At 45.4% G+C, this 26,940-nt stretch overlaps 3 protein-coding genes across 4 annotated transcripts; 2 read left to right on the top strand and 1 right to left on the bottom strand.

Moving 5' to 3' along the window:
• Positions 1–58: 58 nt before the first annotated feature.
• Positions 59–3,489, bottom strand: LOC118286437 (protein L-Myc-1b-like). The gene is made up of 3 exons (XM_035610895.2): positions 3,235–3,489; positions 2,185–2,814; positions 59–1,516 (listed from the first exon to the last, which is right to left on the bottom strand). The coding sequence occupies exons 2-3, from the start codon at positions 2,705–2,707 to the stop codon at positions 879–881; spliced, it is 1,161 nt and encodes a 386-aa protein (XP_035466788.2). The 5' UTR covers positions 2,708–2,814; positions 3,235–3,489; the 3' UTR covers positions 59–878.
• Positions 3,274–23,094, top strand: LOC118286430 (sodium-dependent lysophosphatidylcholine symporter 1-B-like). 2 transcript variants are annotated; one of them, XM_047327196.1, is made up of 14 exons: positions 3,274–3,565; positions 14,434–14,562; positions 15,121–15,245; positions 17,257–17,380; positions 17,473–17,551; positions 17,644–17,804; positions 17,923–18,013; positions 18,288–18,406; positions 18,607–18,690; positions 19,917–20,000; positions 20,099–20,211; positions 20,322–20,465; positions 20,640–20,816; positions 21,085–23,094. In XM_047327196.1, the coding sequence occupies exons 3-14, from the start codon at positions 15,235–15,237 to the stop codon at positions 21,137–21,139; spliced, it is 1,242 nt and encodes a 413-aa protein (XP_047183152.1). In that variant the 5' UTR covers positions 3,274–3,565; positions 14,434–14,562; positions 15,121–15,234; the 3' UTR covers positions 21,140–23,094. The 2 variants fall into 2 exon arrangements, with proteins under 2 accessions (XP_047183152.1, XP_047183151.1); XM_047327195.1 differs by lacking the exon at positions 3,274–3,565 and adding an exon at positions 12,507–12,772.
• Positions 23,095–23,349: 255 nt separating this feature from the next.
• Positions 23,350–26,849, top strand: si:ch211-67f13.7 (uncharacterized protein LOC565426 homolog). Its single transcript, XM_035610882.2, has 8 exons — positions 23,350–24,001; positions 24,833–24,936; positions 25,010–25,116; positions 25,195–25,369; positions 25,457–25,571; positions 25,650–25,729; positions 25,821–25,909; positions 26,070–26,849. Exons 1-8 carry the CDS (start codon positions 23,546–23,548, stop codon positions 26,777–26,779), a joined length of 1,836 nt encoding a protein of 611 aa, XP_035466775.2. The 5' UTR covers positions 23,350–23,545; the 3' UTR covers positions 26,780–26,849.
• Positions 26,850–26,940: the final 91 nt, after the last annotated feature.

Below are 26,940 nucleotides of genomic sequence, written 5' to 3'. Positions count from 1 at the left end.
AAGCCTTGTGTAACATTTGAATTTCTATAAAAAAAAAAAAAGAAGCAAAGACTGCAGGTTTGTATGCAAACATGGTATAAAAATTTTAATGTTGCTTTTCACGTTAGCATGCTTAAAAAAAACAATCCAACCAAAATCAGGAGAAGCAATGAAATCACAAAGTGACGTGTGAATATAAAGTACAGCAGTGCTACTTTCTTTTTTCTCTTTAATTTTTTCTTTGTCCATTTTCTTAACAAAAATAGAGGCTCCTCTGTGCCTGGTGGCACGTCATACAGAGGAGCAATACCCGGCGACGACTCTGGATTTTGTCTCCTTCATCAGGAGCGATAAGCTATTATTTACAGAACAATTTGTACATCAAACAATCAGTCACACCAATGAACCAGGAACCGTCCCATTCACTCTTATGTACACAGAAAGGCATTCTCACTTGGGTGTCCCGCGAACAGCTCCCAACCCGCTTCCACACACACCCTGAAGGCTGCACGTGTTCCTTATCACACTGGTAAACTATTAACAAACAGGTTTTCTCAATCCCCATCACAACATACCAGGAAATATCTTGGTCATAGCTATAAAAGTAAATTCGTTTAATCCCCCGCTGTTCACAACTAATTCACTGTGCAAAGGAGAGGGGGAAAAACCCAGAACACAGCACACAGATATCTAGCTGCTCCTCCCCGTAACCGGTTCACAGGCCAGCACTGTCAATTCATTGGAAGCCCAGGGCAATATTAACGTGTTCCACACCAAAAGTCATTCCACGGCTATTCACATGAGGCATGTCGTTATGAAAAACGGGAGCTTTTCAAAAGTGACAAGTAACTTAAGAGCAAAGTTCTTGACTGTGACAGTTTGTTTCCCAGAGCACGCCCTCAGGAGCGCTTCAGTTCGGACAATCTGCGCAGGAGCTGCTGCTGTCTGGACTTCAGGCGCTTCTTCTCCAGGAGCTGCCGCTTCTCCCTGGCGTGCAGCTCCATGAGGTACTCCGTTGCCTGGGTCAGGATGGCGACTTTTGGAGTCTTGGCCGACTCCAGGCTGGGGATCTGATCCCGCAGGGCGAGGAAACGAGAGCGGAGGTCGTTCCTCCTCTTCCTCTCTAGGAAGTTGTGGTTCCGCCGGCGGTCAGTGTCCTCCGCGTCCGAGTTCTGGGGACTCTCCGATGGGGAGGAGGGCTGGGAGACACGAGCCAGAGAGCCCGGCTGCTGGCTGGGGGCTGTGCAGGCACGCTTGCTTTGAGGCGCTTCATTGTACTCATCCTCCTCCTCATCGTCGTCGTCGTCATCGTCGTCGTCGTCGTCGTCGTCGTCGTCGTCATCCTCCTCATCGTGCTCGGGCTCGCTATCTGGGGATCGGGCGGCGTAGTTGTGCTGCTGCCGGTGGACGGACATGTGGAAGCGTTTGGGGCAGGGGTCGGCCCGGACCGTGATGGTGATCGGTTTTCGGACATTCACCAGCCGCACCCGATTCTGCTTGCTCTCCACAGTGACCACGTCGATCTCCTCTTCATCATCTGCCACCACAGGGAAAAATTATTCAGCAACATACCGCAAGTCAGACTTTTCAATGGCACCCTTAACAAAACACTGAACGGCCCTAGGCGCCCTGCCTCAGAGCCGGGTTTATATCAAACTTTAACTAAGGGGACCATGAGGAAGTGCATTCCTTAACCAAACAGGCAGAACGCTGTTCCTCTGTCAGAAGAGCAGGAGCTGAAGGTGTGAACAGCAGTGTTCGTTCATTCATTCATTCATTCGTGCCAAAGCTTGCAGGCTTTCTGTCATTTACGCACTGCCAGCATCATGTGAGGGCTGTGAAAGAGTTACTCTCACGGTCTGTCGCTGTGTGTAGTAGTAATAAATCATGAGGACCTGGCCCCGCCCCTTCTACCGCACTCTCGATTGTAATGCTGAGCCGGTGGAAGATAGTGAATGGGGGGGAAATCCAGCAAAAGTGTCGAGGGCGCGGTTTTTAAAAGGCTGCATGTGTATTCAGAGCGAGCATGTGGCGCAGTGTCGGGGGGGGGGGGGGGGGGGGGGGGGTCTGTCTATGTATGTTGCACTTGATAACCCCGCTGCACCGCAGACCACAGTTATGCAACTGCAGCGCAGCTTTTCCAAATTACGCATTGTTAGAGGGCAACACACTCCCGGGGCGGGGGCAGGGTGGGGCCATCCTTACCGGAGGAATCAGAGCGAGACTCGGAGCCAGACGACGCCGGCTTCCTGCAGCTGCTCGCCGGGAAGGTGAGCACCGCCGCCGGGTCGACGCAGTCTGTCGCCGAGGCGGCGGGCGGGCCCGCGGGGGGGGCGCACTGCGCCTTGCTCGGCCGCGCGGGCAGCGGCGCCGCCGGGTCGGAGCCTCTCCCGCTGACCTTCTCCAGCTGCTTGCTGGCGGAGAAGCTACTCCACATGCAGTCCCGGATGATGATGGAGCTGAGGTTGCCCAGCAGCTTCTCCGCGTCCGGCAGGAGCTGGCCCTCGCACTCCTCGTCCTGCCCCAGCACCTTGGACAGCCAGCTGAGCCTGTCCCCCGGCGAGAGCTGCGGGGCCGCGCCGCTCAGAGTCCGGGTGGGCGACATGGGGGGGGTGGGCAGCAGCTCGAACTTTTTCCATATGTCCTCGCTCGGTGCGGTCGACTTGTAAAAGTCCTCCTCGGTGTCGAAGTGGTCGAAAAAATAGTGCTGGATACAGTCGAACTCCATGTTCCCGGCGAATGAGGGGGAGAGAGAAAGAACAAAATCCACTAGAGTTTTATTTCCCAGGAAAGATCGGATGTCACCAGGGCTCTGCGGAGAACGTCCCGTGCAACCTGAGGGGGGAACACCAGCGATCAGTAATGCTCTCAGACATATGATCACATTTCACGGCTCCATCGCGGGACACCTCGTCCTCTCGGCCGCACCGGGTTATTGTTGCATAACGCAGTTATAGTTAAACATATACATGTGAGCGCCGACTATGATTCAGAGCAAGTTGTGGATGGCACAGAGACGACACCGACGCGAGTGCTGCCGCGTAAAAAAAAAGTACCACGCCGGGGCCGTTTCCTGTCACATGAAGGCTGCGCTTTGTTCTACGGAGCCGCCGGCGGCGGAGAGGACGACGTGTGGAGTCCCCGCCGGCACAGTCCCTCCGAGAGACCCGCCGGCTCTCCATTGCCCCCCCCCCCCCCTCTCCCCGCATGTGCAAACTTTTTCGAGGGCGCGGGCACCGGGACCAAACTACTCACCGGCTTCTCCGACGCGCGGTTCAGGGCATGAGACAGAAGAGAAGAAAAAGTCCTCCAGCGGCCGAACGGCAGAGAGAACGCGGAGTTCAGACGTGCACCTCCCTCTCTCCTCCGCCTGGGTCGGTGTGTGTGTGCAGAGAGGAAAGACAGAAGGCAACAAGGGGAAGAAGGAACACGCCGGGGCGCGGACGACGGGCCGTGGGTGCCTGCCCACAGTGCGCAACAGAGAAAGCCACCCAGTGCGCTTTTCGCGCCAGTGAGGTATCGTGATATAAGGCGACGAGGAGCGCGGGGAGGAGCCTCGGAGAAATGTCTGCAGCGGCAGATCCGGGTAAGCCCCTTCGTTTGGTCTGCAGCGGGGGGGGGGAGAGGAGGAGGGGGAGGGGGGCCCTCGGCCCCGCCCCGTCTACAGCACCAACTATGGTCACAATGACTGATGTGCTCCCTGTGTTTTTACTTCATCAGTGTTATAGTTATTGCTCTATTGGAATAAATTCGTATATGTAGCATCTCTAAATAAAAAAAAACTAAATTCTGTTTCACTTCAGGTTCTAGTCTCTAGATTTCTACCTCGCCACATTTAAAAGGGGAAATATTGCAATTCATACTCCGCCACGTTTACATTTCGCACCTCCAGTTGCTTGTCACTCTGAATATGAATTTGTCAATCACATGAATAAACGTGCTGTTTACTCAATCGTAAATTATGAACATGTGTCGAATCGGCCATATGCTATAAATAATTAAAAAAAAACGATCAATAGAAGACCAGGGATGATGATCCAAAGTGATCCAATAAAGAGGTGAAACAATCAGGTTGACGACTCGATTGGTCGACAGATAATAATCTTTTCAGCAAAAATGTCGGCCGTTGATTAGAAAAGACATCGCCCTACACGTGATAACATTTTCCAGCATTCCACGGATCAAACGTCGAGACAGCAGCGACCAGAATAATACAAAATATTGTAAGTAAACGTAGCTGATCACACTTTTACCAATTTAAATCCAGTGTTATTTTTTTTTTTTTTACAGATTTCTTGCTGCTTTGGAGTAACTAAGTAATCCATCTCCAACACTCCATCCCCGCACAATTAACTCATAAAACACATGGCACCTCATTGATCAACGTTCAAAAGATCACCAACAATGCAGGTAGATTCAGTCTCTGGCTGCATCGGGAGAGACACGACTATATGATGCTCATCCCGAGGCCTTGGTGGCAAACGTTAGTTTTTAGCTGATCCTCTTTTCCCTTAATCCTGTTAAAATTGGCAGACCTCTGAAGTCTAGAAGACTTCCTAATCTCCTCTTTTTCAACAGTTTTGGCGGCATGAAAGCTTAGCTGGAGTCAGTCTAGTTTGAGTGTGAGTTTACCTCAAAAAAGGAAAACAAAACAGTTGTGGAGCAGTTCCATGAAGTTGCCCCGAGTCAGTTGAGATGTAAAAAGTAGTTGCTTTGTCGATCTGTGTCAGGACTCTTCTGTACCGCTCGCATTTGTATCACAAAAGACAGGAATTAGGTGCTAATAGTCCTTCATTTCCATATTCAGCATCTTGATAGAGAGAAGCTAAAAGGTGTATTTAAATCCAACCTATGCAACCTCATCACAGTGAAGGGGGATGGGGGTGTGGGGGGCGGGGCGCGGGGGGGTGGGGGGGGGGCACAGTGGATGCTTGACCTGCATTTGTGCACAAAAGAACACAGCGAGTACACAACAGTTGAGATTCATCGTGCAGGAGGTGGTGAAGTGACTTATCTCCTTTACAGTGAGAGAAAGCCTCAGCGGCGTCACACACAAGTTAATGTCCTGAACAAACATTGTGGTATTTGCTCCTCAATTTGAGTTTACAGGCCTAAGCAGCAGCAGCAGCAGCAGCAGCTCCACCAGAGAAGAAAAAGACCACCCTCGTAAAAAGAACCACATGCGCACCCGGTGACACCGTCCATGACATAAGCACATTGCACCAGGCAACGATTAAGCTGGGGGCGATTTATAATCTCTGTTGTCTCGACTGAAACAAATTCTATATGCTCACTGGGGGCCACAGGGTCAGAGTTCACCAACATCTCATGACCAGACAACGCCGGGTCTCCAGCGGACAACACCCGTGACCTTTACCTCCTCCCTCGTAACACATTGGTCGATTTGGTCGGTAGCGTGCGTTCCTTCCCCTTAATTAAGCATCTCGGTGGTCGGGACAAAACCTCCAGTATCTCCGGCCATATTTAGGCCAAGTTGGTGACACTGATTAGTGTTGGACATCTGTTGTCAACGACTGGCCTCAGGTCAAACACACGGCCCCGACTGCATGATGCCCCGCTCAGGGCAGATATACGAGCAGTGTGAATAAAGTGCACTAAAGCAAATTAGAGCTGCAACAATTAATCGATTAACCGAATAGTGATCGACTTCTAAATGAATTGCCAACTATAATCGATTAATCACTGCAAGCAGTTTTTTGGGATAAAAAAAAGTCAATTTTCTATGATCTCAACTTCTTAAATGTGAATATTTTCTTGTTTCTTTGCTCCTCTGTGACAGTAAACTGTCACTGAACCGGACAGAGGTGAGGGAGTTGAGTCACGCATGTTGTGGCTCACGAATTGTCTTTATCATTTGAAAAGGCTCAATTTGCCTTGGGTTCAACTGTGTGAAAATATATATTCTAAAAAAAGGCTAAAAATAATTGTATCATTCCAATTATCAATCCAACAGCCAGTTACATTGTAAGAGCCGGAGAAAAAGGTGCAATTGGCAGTTCACTAGCATCCATTCACTGGCTGTTGTGCAACTTTTGAAAGTTGTGCGTGTTCATATTTCAGTTTTTGCGAGCCCTTTAAGCACCTCCAATCCACGTTGGCTTAGAAATGTGTTCTTTGCGTTGGAACCAGTTGTTGACATGTCAGTCTCACTACATGAACCATTGAGTAGCTGTTTGGATCTTTTTGATCATATTACAAGAAATTCCTCCGCAGATGGAGTTTCCCTGTTCCCCTGATTCCACAAATCTGTACAAATAACAGACTCGACTTGCCTCAGACTTAAAGCTTACACTTTCATAACAAAAATATTGTCCCATCTCCGGTCAGATAAACCCACATTTTGACGAAACAAATCCACATTCGGCTGCAGAGAGAGTCATTGTTATTATCCATAGATGGCTACAAGTCTGCTTATCTATATTCACTTGTAATTCAGACGGACTAAGACTGTTTATGTTGTTCAGATTTATTGCACTAATAATGCTTGAGTTTATTTTCTTCTTGGCCAGATCTCTCTTGTAAAAATAGATTTTTAATACTGCGCCTTTTACCAGGATAAATAAAGGACGGAAAAGTATGAAAATTATCTGTAAAACCTTGTGATATCAGTTTGTGTTCTGAATATAAAATAAGTGGGACATTTTGAAAAAGGAGAGATATTTCAGCTTTAGGCTTTAACCATTGTAATTTTGGTGTTCTTTCACCCCACAGAGCAACGATCGCAGCCTTTAAATCCCATGACTTCACGTCCCACAATTACACAGTGCAGGAACAACCCTCAATCTGCTATGCTGGTAATATTTCATCCTGGCCAAAGGGAAAGAAAGAAAATAAAATGGTCCCATAAAATTCAGATGAGGTCCTCCCCTTCTGCTCCGTTCCTTCATTAAAACTTGGAGATCTCTTCCTCAGCAGGGACATTGTTGCGGTAACAAAGCTTAAACAGCGACAATAGCCAGTTCCCCAAGTCATCTCCCAACTTAACTTCAAGCACCCGCCATTGTCCTGTATTGTTCTTGTAGCATATGTGTGGATGGTAAAAAGGGCGGAGCGCGGCGGGGGGGGGGGGTCGGGATCCCCTTCAACTGAGTCCTCATGTTGTCTGCAACACCCACTCAGCCGCATGAAGAATATCGGACACAATGCAGTGGAGGTATTCGGATGGTTTTCTGGGGGAATGTTTTAAACAAGGGTGTCCTCCCTTTTCCCCACGACCTCCCTGACACAGGAACCCCCTTCACACTGACCTCTGACCTCCTCCGTCCTGTATAAAAGGAGAAAACGAAACAAAACAATATGTAGCAGGTTTAGAAATGAGACCAGTCAACCGGCGCACACAGAGAAAAGCCATGCAGATGAGGGAGGCGACATAAATAATTCACTCAAGTGTTATTGCTCCCCAGGGATGTAAAACACCAGATTCTGACAACCCCCAGAAAATACCACGAGAGTGTGATCAGCCGGGCGCAAGCTTCACCTGCTCACTGCTCTCACATACCAAAGATCTATATCTGTCGAAGCATGCATCACATTAGGCCTTTACTGCCCGCGTCATCACTCATCTTGCACTTCCTTTTCGGCAAAGTGCTGAACCACTGAGAGGATTATTAGATATGACCACAGGTTGAGTTCCTGAGATCATGATGCGCTGTATGTCACAGATCTACAGATTTCTCACACTGCTGCAATCTTCTTTCCCCCGGTGAAAGTTAGATTTTTTTTTACAAAAATGAGATTTGATTTGATTGAGCTCTTCATGTGGAATACAAAACCTAATTGTAACATTCATTCATTCATTTACCCTGGAAGAAGAAGAAGAGGATGAGGACGAGGATGAAACCTCATTAGGATTTGGGTCCATGGTATAGATATACAGTTACTGCAGACATAACTGAAGTCAATATAGCAATAAAGCAGGAATGCACGGCTATATTGATTTAAAAAAAAATGGTTAAAAGGTTACAGCGTAGGAATTGACAACGATTAAATAAAATAACAGGAACAACAAGAATGAGGACAATGACAAAGTTAAAAACAATGACAGATACAGTCAATATAGAATTGGCAATGAAATCTTGGAACTGTCTCTGTGGCATTTATATATGTATTTTAAGTAGGTGGGCATTAGAAAGCAAAAAATTGTTGAGGAGGTTTCAGTCAGTAGCTGTTCTGGTGCTTTTGATCATATCACTAGATCTTCCCCCTACATGATCTCAAGAATGCAGGTTCGAGAGACGGGGCGGGGGGGTTATATAAGTAAAATAGATTCATGAATAAATGGGAATAAATTCTGTTCCTGAACATCTGAATCACAAAGAGACAAACAGCCGAAGTGGCCGCTGAGGGCCACCAGGTGCCGCGTGTGTACACTGAGTTCGGCTGCCACCTGGTGTCTGTCCGGTGTAACTGGCTCATCCAGGAGGGATCTCCTTCAGTCTCCTGTGACTGTGGGACTGTCCTTCTTCACTTGAGTAGAAGTAGAAATACAACTGTGTGACGAGTTAACCTAATAAAAAACAAACAAACAGAGAACGGTTCATTACAGTTACAATTATTACAGTGTATCAACAGCAAAATCCACTTTCAGTTTCAAAAGTCAAAAGTATATTGTCAAAGTTAAAAAAAAATGATCAAAAATTATTTTATTATCGATTTATGGATTTTGTATATTGACAGATTGTACGACAGATCAGTCCTGTATACTGTTAACTGTTTTTTTTTCATTTGTATGTTGTGATGTTCCATGATGTCCACTAGATGGCAGCACACTGGAAGTTTTAACCTGTGAGGTTGGCTACAGACAGTTCACATCTTCTTTACCTCTAGTGGTGGAAAGTAATTTAGTACTTTATTTTGGCTCTTAAATTATGTTTTTCTTTTATTTTGAAAGCTCAGTTTATTTCCCATGATGGATGAGAGGTTTGCACTAGGTGAAACACATGAGGGCGGGGCAGACAATCACAGGAGCAGGAAACACACTTTGGCAGGAACAGGATGTGGAGACGTGTAATGATAGGAGAGGTTAATGAATTCACTGAGCAACAGCGCCGTAGAGTAGCAGCAGAATGGATCAATGGACCGTCTGTGTTGCACTTATAAACGATAAGACGTTTAAATAATCAGATTGTATATAATCTGAATTAAATCTCAATGTGTATTAAAGCATGTTAGTGGATTATGATTTATGATTTAAGAAGACGTGTTGACTAACTACATAGAGTAACTACATAGAGTAACTACAAAGGCATGTCGGTCTGCTTTATTGTAAGTCTGTACATTTATTGACTACTAATTAACAAAAAACTTGCGTTTCTATCGCTCTGAATAATGGATTTGAATTGCGCGCCAAGAACTTCCGGGAACTATCTGAAGACTGCATGAGTCACGTGACGTGCAAACATTTTGAACTCCCGTTGTAACGATTCCCATTAAACGGCACTGGTTTGACGTAGTTTTTTGACCCAGCCCTTTTGGGCCTTATCTGATTGACTTCCTGTGTACCAACCTGCTTTTTTTTTTTTTTCAAACTCCCAAGACCAGAGTTGTACATTTTGAGTACAAACCTGGTGACTCAGTCTCTCACACATAGCTGCTGCATCATCCCCTCAGCAGGTCCTGTGGTTGTTGATTTTCCAAGTAGCCCCACCTTGGAAAGATAACAGTCTCCAACAACACACCAAAAATAACAGTCCTAGTGGTCACATTATATTCACAATAAAGCATCAAGGACTTCAGGCTCGACTGACCAAATTAGAAGAGGATATTTTTTCATCAAAGAAGAGATTAGACTGACAAAATTTGAAGTCGATCAGCTTTAGACTGTAGGAGGAGGTCGTCAAAGCACAAGGCGTGGAAATGGCAAATTGCTGTGAGGCAACAGTGCTAACCATTGCACCACCATAGAACACATACACACCATGCAATATTCAAGTGCACCAGTCCTAAGCACTATTGGCTACGCATTCCCATAAGGTGGTGTAATTATAAGTGGCTGTTTCCACCGTTCTTGGAAATAAATCTCCAGGATTAAGATGTTTTAGGTTATTGTATGTCATAAGACCTGCTAAATTCCCCAGACTCACAACCATGTGGTCTTTTGTTTCACTAACCCCATCTAATGAGGGGGGAACCAGTCAGTGACCGCAGCTTCAACAGCCACACTCCCACGTAGGAAGAGACTTGTTATGTCTTAGATCAGTCTAAAAGTGACTGAGATCGTCAACAGATGACAAACGGGTTGTCATTGGTTTTATTAAATGTTCGAAACTCGATCTACATCTCTGATCTTTGTTTTTAACTGAGGACATTTGAATTGTTCAGATCCATGTCGCTACAACATAGTCCTGTCTTTGAAGCACCTCTTCTCGGAATGGAAACCTCTTCCGTCTCGTTTGTTCTCTGGCACAGTGCTTCAGCCAAGAGGTGGTGCCGCATTTTAATCCTCTGTTCAGACGTTGCTGTTGAATGATAGATGGAAAAGATGGAATTATCTAATGTGGCTGTGGCTCAGGAGATAGAGGGTCGTCCACTGACCAAAAGGTCGGTGGTTCAACTCCCGCCCAGTCTGCATGGCAAGAAAGATAACCTTAAAATTGCCTCCGATGGCTGTACCGGCGGTGCGTGAACGATACAGAAAAAGCACAATAAATAGCAGCCCTGTGAGAGTGACTGGGACTTCTGCATCGACCCCTTGGTAAGAGTAGAGAGGTGCCGTCCCATTAAGTATAAAAGGCAAGGAAGAAGGAGAGAAAGAGGAGGGGGGGTTCTTTTTCATTTTCTTTCCTGTCGAGAAGAATAATGAATCAACTTAGAATGGAGGCTGCCGAACAGATGAAAAAGTAAAACAAATCCACACAAGGCTCAGTGTCTAAGATGAATCACGCTGGCAGTATGAAAAATGGTCCATCAGCACATTTTATTGATAAGGAAAATGGACTTGGACGCATGCAAAGACAAGGTGAGCAGGTATAAGGTGGCCTCATTAAAACATACGAGGAGGAGCTGGAGGTTTACAAAACACGTTACAACGTGTTAAAGCGTTGTGCAGCTCTCAAGACTGAATTCCTAGTCAATGTACCTACCTAACATTGACAAGTTTACGACTTGTATTGACAAGGAAACACACTGCTTTACTGCAAACTGCCATGACTTTGTAACAGGGCAGAGGTGAAAGTTTAAGCAAGAAGTTGGCATTTGGTTTCAGAGGAGCTCCCAGTTTGGACTTCTGAACTGCCAATTCCCACGAATAGACCAGCTATCAACCCTCCACTTGACTAGCTTTTAAAATAAAAAAAGGGAAATCAAGGAAATGAAAGAAGAAGAACTTTATTTGAGGGTAAGGCTCTCTCCGAGTGTGTCTGCTGTACATTTAAAAAAAGACTGTGGCTGTGGGAGGATGTCACAATCACTCCCTGAAGATTTGATCTGAGTTTTGTGGCCTGTTTAACTAACATCATTCCTCTGGCTGATGCATAATGAATGACGATTAAATATTCATCATTATGCACTGTGATACTGTACATATGTGGCAGGAAAGGGAGTTTCAGCCAAATGCCAATTTAACTATTTAATGACTTTGAATTGCCTCGCTGCTGAAATGTGCTGTACAAATACCCTGCCTTGGAGCCACTCACACCCACTTTGCCTCTAACACTGATATGACATGAATCATGTATAGATAATAGATCCCAAGGGTTGGGAGTAGGTATTACTGATTATAGGTTAAGGCTGAGGTCAAACATCATAAAGGACAACAGGTTGGGGTCGGGGGGTCACCCTTCTCTCTATGTCTGAACTGTGCCACAAATCAAACTTTTAAGTGTAAACCAAGCGGAGCTGGTTGTTTTTTAACTGTGAGTCATCTCACTTTGTGAGACTATATGTGATGGGATGTCATCATCATTGTGAATGTGTTCATACTCATGCTGTCATACTCAATTGCAAGAGTGCGCGTCAAATGTAATGTTGTTTCTCTGTATAGTATATTATACTATATATATTTGCTTTAAATTGAAAAAATGAATACTAATAGATAGAAGTGGAAAAATATCATATACCAATATGTGGTAATCATCATAAAGTACTGTAACCAACTTACTGTTCTCTGCTGTGTCGAATGTCTTGCTGCAAAGTCATTACATATTAAAAAATAGACTTTGAATGCAGATTTTAGTTTTTTTTGTTGTTGCTTTTCCAGCATGAAAACAACGATCGGACATCCATTTAATAGTCCAGTCAAATATGGATGATTTTACAGGTCAGAGAGTTATATGATGGAATACGGGCACTGGGAGTATATGTGGTGGCTTTTAATGCGGTCTGACGCCCCATCTCCCCCGAGGAGACTCCTCGTCTCCTGTTGACACGATTTTGAACACCCGAAAGATCAATATATACATATATATGTATATATATATATACATATATATGGATAAAGCTGCCGAGAGCACAATTTCCCGCAGCACCGGAAGGAAGCGGAACATGCGATCGTCGCGTCATAGCAGCATAGTGACGTTGCCCCGGCGCAGTGGAATGAGATACCCGGTACACGACACGAGGGAGTTCCGTCAGAGACGGACACACGCACACATGGAGCACTGAGCAGCAGGCACGGCCGCTTCTTCCCTCTGTGGACTCTGGACAAAACATCCTTTAAGATATTGACAAAGAAACATTAATTGGAACCGCAATGGCACGAGGGGAAGGCGCCGAGCAGTACGCGGCGAGTTTACTCACAGTCAAACCTATAAATACAGAAACCAGGACGGCAAAGGTAAGTGCCAGAAGATATATAAATATATGTGTGAATATGTGTTTTGCGCTGTTGCCAAAAATGAATTGCGCTTGCTGCTTTGCCCTATTCAAGCTCGTGCGTAAAAGGGCGCCTGAACTGAACGTTTGATCCATTGCGGTCGTTACTTCGCCCGCGACTTTGTCCTCGGGATTTGAATTTCACCCGGTCGGGTCGGGCTTCTCTCTCCTCGCCGGGCGGCTGCCTGTGAGACTCACACGTCGGGGTTCTGAAAGGGAACCGCGCCCGGCACGTTGGAGAATCCCGCACAGTCCTGTCAAATAGAGCGGCGTTTAACGCGGACAGATGTTCCGCAGAAACATGACGTGGTGCTGCACGATTCACGATGCATAAGCATTAAATTGAGTATGTGTGTGTGTGTGTGTGTGTGTGTGTGTATATATATATATATATATATATATATATATATATATATATATATATGTGTGTATATGTGTGTTTGTGTCATTTATGCAGAAAATATCTTCAAACCAATCGCTCCTGAGAGTTATTAGACGCAAACATTTCTTTATAGGTAGGTCTCAGCACCCACATCATTTCCAGGGGTTGGTAATTCCTATGTTAAGGTGGGGCACCACTGCATCTCCTTAAATTGAACAGGACAATCAATCTATCTATCTATCTATCTATCTATCTATATATGATCAAATATTTATCTGCAGCTTCTCTGATCAGTGATTAAATGTGATCATTTGGAGTTTTCCCCCTTTATATTTGATAGTAATTTGAATGTATTTAGTTCTGGTTGGATTAAAACAAGCAATTTAAATGGGCTCTGAAAAACTTAAATGGGCATTTTTTTTCACTGAGGATGTTAGACAGGGAAATCAGAAAATCATCTCCACTGCTTGTTTTCCCCTTTGAATGCAGAAGAAGCCCTGTGGTATGTCGTTTCGGGGAGTCATTAAATGCGGACGACAGGCGGCATTCCTTTTAGAATCTGCAGTTTTTATTTTGAGTTCCACGCGATAATTGTGGCAGCGTGGTCTCCGTAGAAGAGACTGTTACTCATTCCTGCAGCAGCAGTGGTGATGCTGCGTCCGTGTCAGTCTGTGGCGGAGGTGAATTGGGGTCTTCAAACCCCCTCTTGCTGACATCATCAGACCATTGCGGGTGATTGGCTCAGCAGCCACAGCCGCACGATATGTCATACTACCTCCATCATCCTATTGCCAGAGCCAATGGCTGCACTGGAGTCGTCCTGGTGTAGTGTTTAGGTGCGTGTGTGTTTGTGTGAACTACAGTAACCTCATAGTTTCACACCACTTTCTGACTGCAGTGTACCGGCCCGCACTACATTGTCCCACTAATCTGTCTCTAATCTGACATTCTGAGCAGTGGGGTGAGGTAAATCAGCCAATCTCAGCCCCTCACAGTAACGGGTTGTTTAACGCAGCGTTAGTTTTGCCAAGAGTCTCGGGCCGGATGAGGATATAAACTCCCGAGTACAGAATTAAAGTGCAGATATCGCTCCCGTTGCACACCACTGCCCAAGTCACTTCACCTTGTTTCACAGCTCCTCCGAGAACGTTTTTGTTTTTCAGCTACACGCTCACATTGTTATAAATCCAAGGTGACTGGATCACGTTTCTCCCCGGCCCTCCCCTCTTCTCCTCTTCCAGGCTAAGGACCAGAGGAATCGTCTCTCCGTGTGCAACAAACTATGCTACGCCATTGGCGGGGCTCCCTACCAGATCACAGGCACTGCTCTGGGCTTCTTCCTCCAGATCTACCTGCTGGACGTGGCTCAGGTGATTGTCAAGAGTTACACTGAAAAAATGTCAAATTACATTTTTTGGCCTCATTTGTTGTGCAAGAAAAACCCAATTTAACTTTGCACTCATCTTCGACCGTTAAGATGTTGGGATTAAGTGGCAAGTCAAATTTTTGTATTCATAATTCTTCAAAACAAATATCATATATTTGTTAATTCTACAGGATACAAGTGGAAAACTCATTCCCTTATCTTTCCATTGTTTAATAGCGTAACACCCACTGAGTAGGGGGGAGCTTGTGTTTGCTTTCCTCGGCCTCGTATCAGTTTAACAGTCTAAATCCTGCTGTAGTCGCTCAAGCGCATTAACGTGGACCCCTGCTGGTTTGCTTTGTCCCTCAATAAGAAAATATGACTTTTCCACTGAACACAGCAGGAACTTAAATAGATACCATTCAGTTCAAGGGATGAGATCATTGCAGTGATCTTGTAAGCGAAGTTCCTCAACTATTCAGCAGAGCCATATGAGGAAGTATGTGGCATCCTCTCTGTTTTGGTTTCATGCCTCACTCTCTTTTCAATCTCTTCGCTCCAGCTGGATCCCTTCCATGCCTCCATCATCCTGTTTGTGGGCCGGGCGTGGGACGCTGTCACAGACCCATCGGTGGGTTTCCTGGTGAGCCGGAGTAGATGGACCAGAATCGGGCGCATGATGCCCTGGTGAGTGTGTGAATCTCATCGCGGCGCGCGCACTTCAGGACAGGCTCGGTAATCTAGAATCGTAACCGATGGCACGGAAACCCTGGACAGGTGCAAGTGGCATGTTTGGATGGGTGAGAGTGTGAGGCAAATGTACTGTTGAAAAAAAGCAGCTCGCAGGCGATTTGGCTGTGACCATGGCAACAAGGTTTGACTGGCGAGGAAGAACAAGAGCAAGAATGAAGTCTGTATAAAACAGTGTAAGCATCACCAGTACTTATGACGCATATACTAGAGCTAATGCGTTTTCTATTGCTCTTCTACATGCCTAGCTGAATGGTTACAAGTGGGATTGGTTTCTTCTGGAGTAGTTTACCAGCTACCCAGACAAGTAGTGTCCAGTCTGCCCGGAGAAAGTATAACTGCTCAGAGCGCATATTATAACCACTTGTTTTGCATGGCTGAAACACTTGGCAAGCGACCAGAAACTACGACTGGCAACAGAGAGAACTTGTGGCACATTTTAAAGGTGCCCTGTGGCGTTTTCTTTAAAGGAAAAAAAAGGTTCTGGTGTTACTCGTCGGACTGGGTTCATTTTTTCATACCCTTGGGACTTGAGACTATTTAAAAAGTTGTCAAGAAGCAAAGATATTAAAGATATACAGTTTAACTTGGTATGAACTGCAGAGCACAATTTCCTTTTTATACACAAATCATATTTGTTCTGTATCTATGAATGTGTCTGATAGTTGTTGATATAGCCAACAACTGGTCTATATCATCTTGCCATATGCCTGTAAGTCCCTACAGTCCCGGCCACGGCTCTTTGAACCGGTTAGATATATGTTTTGATATAGTTTTAATATAAACCATCAGAAGGCTCAACGTGAAGCAAGGAAACATGCAGGTTATAAGATTGTGAAAAATTCATATCTGCCGCTTTGGTGCACAAAAATGGCTCCTACAATCAAATTCATACACGACAACCACGGCCATGTGATGCTGAGCTCACCGAGGACGCGGAATTGTAAAGAGGGAATGACCTTGACATCCTGCTCCAAGAGTAAAATAGGTGCAGCCTCGTTGACGCGCGTGGAAGGGAATTAACGGAGTGCAAAACCGTGGCAGAGACAGTGTCAGGAGAGTGTCTGGTTCAGTAAGCGTATAAGTGGACATTTTCTTCTTCTTTTTTCTCTCACATGATGTCACAGTGATATCTTGAGCACTGTGGGTATTTCAGTCAGAGCTGCCAGCTGTGCACGAGAGCTGCACGTTGTGGGGTTGGGGGAGGGGGATATACCGGCTCCTGCTGCGATTGGTCCAGCCCACAACACACCATCAGCCTCAATCATATAGGGGTGTGTCCGTGTGTGTGTGCGCACGCGTGTGTGTTTGGTTTCTTTAACTGTTTGGGAGGGGGATTTGCAGACGGACAGAGAGGTTACCTCCGGTCAAGAGACATGGTTCGTTGAAACACTGGAGGTCATTGTTCAAAACGGCAACATGTTCACCATCCTCTGTGGCACATGTGGCTTTATCAAACTGAATGAAACAACCAGGAGAGCGACGAGAAGACACAGATATCCTTTCGAGACCATCATATTTGCACTGGAAGAAAAAAAGACATTTCACGTCCAGATATTAACCATTATTTTGGTGCAGTTTGTGTGAGGTCATTTTCTGCTTCACGGACACACTGTGGCCTCTGTTGAGTCAACCATGCCGGCGCGGGATACAATCACAGCCTGACCTCTATTTCCACATAAATTAGCTGTTTGCTCAGACACGAGCCAAAATCAGGAGGGGCTTTCCTTTTTATCGCCCACATGCCAGACCAGAGAGGGGGGGGGTTGTTGCTAAATTAAAGTGGGTGTTATAGTACAGTGACAGTTTGCGATGTCATTAAACACTACTCTTGGGCACTTTTTAGTTTCAAGCTAAACGGCACGGAATGAGACTCGAAACAGAAACAAACATCTTTGCTCGGTTTTGTCTCCTAAACTATCATCACATCTCCATCTTTTCTACTCAGGATTGTTTTCTCTACTCCCTTCGCGGTGCTCACTTACTTCCTGATCTGGTACGTGCCTCCGTTTGAGCAAGGGAAGGTCGTCTGGTACCTGATCTTTTACTGCCTCTTCCAGTCCATGCAGACGGTCAGTACTTCATGGTGACACTCCCCATGGGCTCTCCCTATCTCTTCCCTATCTCTGGCCGCCTAAACAACTGCGTTTCTGTGTGTTTACAGTGCTTCCACGTGCCATATTCAGCCCTCACCATGTTCATCAGCAGCAACCAGAAGGAGAGGGATTCGGCCACTGCCTATCGTACGTCAGGCCCCCCCCCCGTGCGATCCAAAAGTTTTACGTGTGTTGTTGTCATTCATGCTCTAATGCTCCGCTCGTGTGTTGCCCCTCAGGTATGATGGTGGAGGTGCTGGGAACGGTGCTGGGCACCGCAATCCCGGGACAGATAGTGGGTGGCGCCTCCAGCTGTCCCACTGAGCCCAACGTCCTTGCGAGCATAAACTCGTCCATGAACTCGTCCATAAACTCGTCCAATGTCTCACTGGAGGAGACGGTGAGAGTTTTGAGTCTGTTGCATGATGTCAGATGAATAAATGGTGACATTTACAACTATTTGTCACGGCATCTACATGAGTGTCTGTCCAAGCTGATGTTGTCTTTTCTCTCCTCAGAAACAATCCTACCTGCTGGCTTCAGGGGTCATCTCTGTCATATATGTCATCTGTGCTGTAATCTTGTTTTTGGGTGTGAAGGAGAAAAAAGGTGAGAACCCATGAGAAAACAAGAGGTGTTGTCATTTGCACAGCGCCAATGTGGAATATTTACAACACATTTGTGATTTGACAAAAAAGTCTCTACACACACATATATATATATATATATATAGCTAGGATTTGAGAGCTTAACCAACATTCTGACTGTTAATATTAGAAGGAAAAAATGACCCGAAGATTATTTTTATCACGTTGGATTTCTTACAGCGGGGGATCTCAGATGGCTTATATTTCGTTCTTTGCTCCTCCGTGTTGTGTTTCAGAGAGCGGACGTAAGAGATCCAACCTGCTGACCTTCCGCCAGGGCATGTGGCTGGTGATGAGCCACGGGCCGTACGTCAAACTGGTCATCGGCTTCCTCTTCACCTCGCTGGCCTTCATGGTAAAGCTGTGTTTCGTGTATTATCTCATATTGAATGTAGGGATTCTTTTTTAATCAATGAATTAAGTCCTATTTAATGGAATGGTTCAACGTTTTAGAAAATCTCTTATTTGCTCCTCTTGCCGTTGGCCAAAATGTTGAACTATCCCTTAAACTCTATCTCTAGTTTGTTCCAAAGGTGTCTCTCCTTTATTTCTCAGCTCCTGGAGGGAAATTTTGCCCTTTTCATCACCTACGCTCTTGGGCACCGGAAAGACTTCCATAACATTCTCCTGGTCATCATGGTGAGTGTCTCCCATTTTCCACTCAAGGACCCTTTGCCTCCTTGTTAAAAGCCTTTTTATCGGTATGAGATGTGGAGGATATCAGGGCGATCTGCTGCAGAAACCCCCGTCCGACAGTCCTTGTGGCACAAATCAAGCCCCCAGTGTTTGTGGGGTTTTCAGTTGTCCCACTGAGGCCGTCCCTCACATGCAGAGATACATGGCACCGCGGCTGAAAGGGCAGATTTTCAGGGTGAGAGGAGGTGTTGTCTGGGCTCCTGGGAACCTTTTCTCCCAGTCACACACTCACCCGCGGTTAGCAGGGGATCAGGGGAGAGACAGGCACACAGCGGAGCTTTTGTTGCCCAGGCCTTCACTGCCACCATGGGAACTGCAACCATCGGGGGCGTGTTTCCTTCTCCTCCTGCTGCCCTCCGCTCCGGTCCCTTTGCCACTGATTAGGAGTGGAAACACTTTCTGGCACCTTGAATCATATCTGGAGAGGTGAGAGAATGGAAACACTTGACGCTTGGGCTGCTGAGTTTCTTTCAGTGACGGTCTTGGTGATGTTTGCTCATTAAACACTGCTTGACCAAGTGGGACCAAGAGGTTAAAGGTCGTGTGCCCCCTCCAGAGCGAAGTCAGGACTCCCCCAAAACACATTGTAGCCTTGACCTCCTCCTCCAGGCGACACGTCGTTCTTTCTGTTTCCCATGTTTCCCACAATCCTTCACGAAGCCCAGTTAGAGTTTTGATTGATTTCAGTGGGAAAAAAAATTCTTTCTTACAGATAACCATTTCACAGAGTTCCTTTTGATTATTGTTCATTATAGTAATTGCTGCTTTTTTTCTTCTTCTTTTTTTAGCCAAGAATAGAAATCAGGTTCCTTAAAACAAAACTGAAAGTATACTAAACACTTCTCCATTTACATTTTTAATGTGACAAAGCATGTGGCAACCTTGACTTTTGTCATGCAACCACGTTAAAAGACCTCACATGCCATTGGACTTTTTTTGAGAACCTGATCATTAACTTGGCTCACTTTTCTTCTCCCACTCTTGATCTCCACTAGATACAAAATGAATGTTCACGCTTATTGATTCAATCCAAGCTAGATCGAAAAGCAACATAATCCATAGGACTTAAAGAATTCACCCTCTCGATCCTGAGGCTGTTTTTGAATGCATGCAATGATGTCTAATGGAGCAACAATGCTGATAATTGAATGTCACATTTTTTCCCCCAGCTATCAGCGACTCTAAGCATCCCAGGATGGCAGTGGTTTTTGACCCGTTTTGGGAAGAAGAATGCTGTTTACTTTGGCATCTCGGTAATTAAAAATGCATGTTTTTTTGTATAATAAAGGCATTTCGTCAAAGAGGATGAGTTTTTATGGAACTTCTCACATCCCTCTTTCTCTGTCTGCAGTGGGCAGTGCCTTTCATGATCCTAATCGTCTGCATACAGAGCAACCTGGTCATTTCTTACTTGGTCTCAGTGGCTGCAGGTGTGAGTGTGGCGGCTGCTTTCCTCCTACCTTGGTAAGAACGAGTTCACTCACAGTAAATCCTCCCCTAAATCCGAATACAGACGTATCCCGAGTTGATATTTGTCTCGAGTTTCCTTTGCAATGTTGTGTTTGTCTGTTCAGGTCAATGCTTCCTGATGTAGTGGATGACTTCAAGGTCAAGAACCCCGACGTCCATGGTCATGAAGCCCTCTTCTACTCCTACTATGTGTTCTTCATCAAGTTTGCCTCTGGGATATCCCTGGGCATCTCCACCCTCAGCTTGAAGTGAGTAAAGTCATCTTCGTGTTTTCACCCTCATCATCATCATCCTTGAACCTTTATCAGCTAATGTCTGCACAGCTGTTATCTAACACTGTGTTACAGCTCACCAATGTAGGGATCATATGGTGAACAATCACTTAGTCCTTTAACATGTGTCTGCATTTTTTTTTGTTGCAGATTCGCCGGCTACGTGACCGGCAGCTGCTCACAACCAGAGGCGGTCAGTTTGACCCTGAAGGTGCTGGTCTCTCCCGTGCCTGTGTGTCTTATTGCCGTGGGACTGCTCATATTAAAGACCTACCCTATTGACGAGGAGAAGAGGCAAGGCAACCAAAAACTGCTGCAGAAAATCCTGTGAGTGAGGAGAAAAACACCGAAACACTCTAATAAACATTGCTTTGCCGCGCACCCTGTCCGCACAAGCCAAATCCTGTGTGTGTGTGTGTGTGTGTGTGTGTGTGTGTGTGTGTGTGTGTGTGTGTGTGTGTGTGTGTGTGTGTGTGTGTGTGTGTGTGTGTGTGTGTGTGTGTGTGTGTGTGTGTGTGTGTGTGTGTGTGTGTGTGTGTGTGTGTGTGTGTGTGTTTGTGTTTGACTCTTGGCTCTTCTCTCGTCCTTCAAACAGGGACTCCAAAGCAGACTCCGAGTCGGAAAGTTCCGCACTTGGGAGCAACGCGTAGCAGCAGAGGATGGGTCAACCACCCATGTTTACATGTTTACACTGGCCGTCCAGGGACATGACCACCAGCTACCTGGACAAACAGAAGCGGCCGCAGACGCCACCGCTGCCCAAACATCACCAAACCGCATCTGCTGGCTCCCTCCGGTGGATCACACAGGTTTATGTTGCCCTCTAGCGGCCAACCAGTGTCATCTTACCAGCTGTGTCCCAATTACACTGGTTTTTACTAAAGGTAAAAAAAAAACAACAACTAAAAAACATGACACGATAAACAAATATCCACAGTGTACTGTTTCAGTTAGTGTAGAGCCAAAGTGTCAGATTAATTTATGTTCTTGTTGCTTTCACCGTAACATACTTTAAGGTTTTCTTTCCTTGTTTAACTGAAACACATATTGTCCATATTTTAGGTCTTTACCACTGGTCTCACAGAAAATGATCACCCCGTCACATTTCTGTCTCCATTTACATGAATAGCTAAGGCTCTTGGGACCTGTAGTCATTTTGATCCTCAACCAAGAGAAATCTAAGTGTATTTCCAAAGATGTATCACTCCATCGGTCACCGAGATGGTCCTGTAGCTATCTACAATGTCAGTAGCCTCGACCAGTTGGGGTTTTTTGCATTGCATTGTGGGACAGTAGCCCTCCCCAAACTCCATTTCTGTCACACCTACTGTGTGACTCGGCTCCATCCTTAAAACCAGGCAAAAAGGTTGGAATTGGGACACGTTTGTGATTTGTGATATTGTTTTGTAAAGTATTTATTTGCTGGTTTACAAGAGCGGACCTTCACTCGTGCAGACTTGATTGTGATGTGACGTTTGGTTTTTGCCATGTCAGCGATCAGCTCTGAAGGAAACGTTTAGCATCCACCTTTATTCATAAAGGGCTGTCGAGCACTATTCCACTAATTGGAAACTTTTGGAGCTGTGTTGCAATTGCCACATTTCTTTGGCCATTATTGTTTCCTATAGATCATTTCGTCAAGACAGAAAATGTACTTGTAAGTGAAACTTGTGAGGGGCAAAAAAAGGCGTCTAGAGACGTAATGTAGTGTGTAAAGATTATCTGAATCACTGCCTTACACACACACACACACCACGCATAATTGCTTGCAGTGACCTTTTCAGTTGAAACATGTTTTTTTTGTTTGTTTGTCTCTGTGCTACTTGAAAATGGTTTCACATCACACTTTTTTTGTGTGCTTTATCAGTGTAACTGATCTCCGTCAGGTTTGGTAGAGATTTCTGAATGTGCTTTTACAGCCAAGTCATCTCCAGTTTTTGAAGTATTTTCATCGAAGCTTATTCTGACTTCCCAAGGGGAAGATGGATGCTTTATTTATCTATTTATTGAAAAATATATCTAAGGGATTATAATTTTAGTTATGAAAGCACATGTGTATGATCATTTATTAATGTGAATGGTTGTTGATGGATATGTGATTTTCAAGTCAAGTGGAAAACATGTCAGAACACCAAAAAGGTGTTTTGTTTTTTTGCTTTTCTGAGAAAAGCTATCACAAGTTGCCATAAAGTGATTAAACTAGCTGCCTTTACAGCAATATTTACTCTGTAGCGCAAACCCAGATTTCATACACTAAATAATCCAGGAGACGTTTGTGATCACTTTCATCTGCTTAATTTACCCTCAAATGATCCTCTGCCCTCTCCTGATAAGTTATTAGATCTTGCATATTTCTAAACCTAAAGGTTCTATTCCTGCACAGTGTCCTTTTTTTAGGCCTTTGAAATTGCACTAAACGAACAGAAGGAAACATCACATCTCGCCTTGCTGTTCATGTCCTGCTGTGTAAAAATGTGAACATACTTATTTCTAAAGTCTGACCACGATGAGCAATATGTGGTGTAAAATCAGGGGAGGAAACCAAAGTGATGTGCTGTAAATATGTAATTTTCAGTGAGTGAATAAAGTTTTGTCAAAAATAAAATATAAATGTTTATTTCATCTAAAGGAGACATTCAACTACTGTTTTCAGCAGATACCTGGCAGAGCAGACATGCGTCTGGGTGTAAGCTGGTATAGTTTCCTTCCAAAGATGCTTTTTAACTAAACTTTGCAAATGCTACTTTCCAGCTTTATTTCAAGATTATGAAAAAAAAATATATATATATATATATATATATATATATTTTTTTTATTATTATTATTATTTTTATATATAAATATATTTATATCAGCCTAACTGGTTTGCATCCATAAAGTGCTTAAAAACAAAGGCAAAGCTCCACACGGTTCCTTCTGGAGACGAGGACGCAGACTTGGCCCGTTTGGCACCAGGCTGCCAATTGGTCCTCCACTAATCACCCGCAGCCGCGACCGAGCTTTCGCTTTACGCGCAGATTGAAGGTGGAAGGTGGAAGGAACCGCCGTCTGCTGCAATGAAAACAAAGTCTGAGCACGTCTACATGCTCTGGGGTGTTCTGTGGTTCGGCCTCCTCTGCTGTGCGGTGGACACGCGTGGATCTGCATTGACAAGGAGGAAAAAGTTAACGTTGAACACTCCGAAATCCCGACAAATCAGACTGTCGACGACAGTGCCCTCCCCGACCGGCAGCTCTCCATTGTCCCAACTCGGTCCGCAGAGGCGCCACGCTCCTGCTCCTCGATCCGTGCGTCCGGCGAAGATCCAGTCGGACGTCGCTCGCCTGCCGGACGTCTCCGTGACCTGCTCCGTCTCCGACCTGGTCGTGCGGGTCAAACCGGCTTTCTACGGCCTGGGCGCCGAGGCGCAGGACCTGGAACTGGGCAGCGGCTGCAGGAGCAACGGGGTCCTGAGGCCGTACGGGGACCTCCTCTTCACGTATCCCCTGACTGCGTGTGGCGCCGTGCGCCAGGTAAGATGCCCACGGGTGTAGTTTAGTTTCCAGACTACTGGCAGAGGCGATTCTAAAGTATGTTGGGGCCCCTGGGCTAAACGAATCGAAGGGGGCCCCTCGAACCAGCGTTCTTCACCAATATGTTATAAATAATCTATCTATTTAAAAACTATTCATCGTTTAATATTGACATTTAAGGGAAAATGTAATTTAACGTAGTTCCAATGCAGATGATGAAACCTGTGTGCTGGAGCCTGCACTATGGCTACTAAGGTTTTTACATTTACAGCGTAATGTAGATTTCAGTTTCATAAAACCACAGGCTGAAATGAAAAATACATTTAAATACACTCACCAAACATCAAAGTAAACAAAATTAATAATGTGATGCTAGTGGAAGCTACGTTATTCAAGTGTCTCTCCTCCACAGTTTATGTAGTGTTATATTTAATCATTATTATCTGTTCAATTTACCACTGTCTTGATTATTTTTGTCTCCTCTTCCTCTTTTTTCTTCTTTATTTTTTCGCTTCCAGAAGGGTAACTCCTCTTCATTTTTGTTTGAGTGGCATCCGTTGTCATAAAGAATATTTACACTGAATCATGCACGTCACTTTCAACAGGAGTAAAGAAAAAAACTTGCAGCGGGAGTCAGTAGTGTCAGGTGGGGTCTCCTACTGTCATTGCAAACTTTGCGCATTGTCACTGCTGTAGTAATCAAGTTTGTCAGCCCTCGGGGGGCCCCCTACTGACCTGGGGGCCCCAAGCAGTTGCCTGCTGGCAAGCGGCGCCTCTGACTATAGGGTCACTGTATCTTTTAATCTCGCCGATGTGGCCCCTTCATGACAGGCGCCCCAAGGTTACCTGGTCTACAAGTTCGTGCTCCATTACGACCCGTCGCCAAAACGGCCACAGAGCCGAATCGATGTCGCCATCGAATGCCGTTATCAAAGGTTGGACCTTGTCTCGCTAATGTCAAACATCTTGTGTGTGAAGGCCCGTCACTAACCTCCAAAACCTGTCCAGGAACCATCACGTGTACCAGCTAGCTGTGAAACCCACCTGGCAAACTGCTGTCATGCATAAGAGGCTGAGAGGGCGTCCCAGCGACTTCAAGATCGAGTTGATGGATGGTATGCGTGAAGACGCCTGCAGTATTCAAACTTTGGTTGCTTCATGTGATGTTCACACCCACTTTGATCCATTCTGAGATTCCTGGAACAAACCAGCCAAGCTCCAGGTGTACCAGCTTGGGCAGAGAGTCAATGTCCAGGTCTCTGCTCCGCATCTCCCCTCTGGAGGAAAACTGTACATCAGCAGCTGCTATGCGACACCATTCAGCGACTCTCAAACAACCATCAAATACACCCTCATCGACAATTTTGGGTATGCAAGATATTTTGAATTTCTTTGTTTTTGCTCTTGTCCTGATTTGCGATTATGGGATCGGTCTCATATTGTTGTCATCCGTAGCTGTATGATGGACAGCAAGAGAGACCCAGGGGCCTCTCAATTCATCTATCGGACGGACAGGACCCTGCAATTCTCCCTGAGGGCCTTCCAGTTTACTACTGACCCTGACACTGAGGTGAGGGTTTAGAAGCTATGTGATTCTCCAGATTCACACAGTAATTGCAATTGTGGCTGAGCCCCGTTTCTGCTTTAGGTCAGCATTCACTGTAAACTATCTGTCACATCAGAGGCTCTGAGTCCTGCACACAAATCTTGCACCTACGGAGGGAACAGGTGAGCGTCAATGCTACAATTCCCCTACTACGACTACATCTTCAGTGTTTTCGTGTGGACTGAGCATATTTTGTGTATCCGGCTTTGATAGGTGGAAGGCCCTCACCGGTGACGACTCTATATGTGCATGCTGTGATTCACAATGCGTGACCTCTAAACCCCGGAGGGCCCTGATGGAAGGTCTGTGACATTCACATTCATTCGATTTTAAGTCAAATTTAAGCACCTTTTCCTACTTGGATTTATTGGAGATTTTATAGTTGATTTACCTTGAGTGTCAAGTGTTAGTAGTCAACTCAAACATTAAAAAAATTTCATTTGACGTATTGTCTTTTTCAAGGTTCTGCTAGCAGCGCGTCGTTGCTCGTCTCCGATCAGCCGTACACAGCAGAAGACGGTTTTCTACCCATCAGTCACTCCCTGGTCAGCATTAGCAGAGAAGACAAGGCCACAGTCAGTCGACACATTGAGGAGCTGCACAGTCATGATTATCTGTGGGAAGGTGCAGATGTTGTGACGTACGATGAGGATTATGATGAAGAAGACTACGCCGAAGAGGAGCTTGAAGAAGATGAACGGGAAGGCAGCATTATCCCTGGGGTGACGACAGAGCCTGAATTGGAGAAATCAATTTTCAGGCATGGTGTATTAGTGGAGGAGGCGAGAGAGGCTGAAGTAAAGAAATTAAATGAGCCTGAAGTGGATGGCTCAGCGTATGAAGTAGAGGAGGACATTTTCGAGGGTGAAGAAGAGGAAGAAAGATTTGAGGGAAGAGTAGATGAGATTGCGGATTCAGAGGTGATCCCTACGAATCAGAAGGATGGGGAGGTGCTCCGTGACTGGGCGCGGTTGGAGCAACTAAAAATCGACCTACAGAGTGCGAGAGTTAAGCCACTGGACTCTGACGGTGAAGAAGAAAAGAGGAAGTATACAGATGGAGGTGAAGAGCACGAAAGAACAAGAGCCTATGATGTGGAGTGGAAGAAAGATGACGGTGTGGCAGATGTGGTAGATGACGGGGAGATGACGTGGTATTTCACATGGAGGTAGTATTAGATCAATGAATTCTCCACATAAAGACTGTTCAAACCCTTCATACATTTCATTTCAATAAAAATAAACATGCAAATGCAACTGACTGTTTTTGTGCCCTGTCTTAACTAAGATACCATTTTCTAAAATCCTGAATTTCAAAGACAGAAAATGTTTGT

The sequence above is a fragment of the Scophthalmus maximus genome, chromosome 15 (genome assembly GCF_022379125.1).
Source record: "Scophthalmus maximus strain ysfricsl-2021 chromosome 15, ASM2237912v1, whole genome shotgun sequence".
NCBI lineage: Eukaryota > Metazoa > Chordata > Actinopteri > Pleuronectiformes > Scophthalmidae > Scophthalmus > Scophthalmus maximus.
The sequence above is the reverse complement of the archived record's forward strand: the minus strand, read 5'-3'. Positions and strand labels throughout refer to the sequence as shown.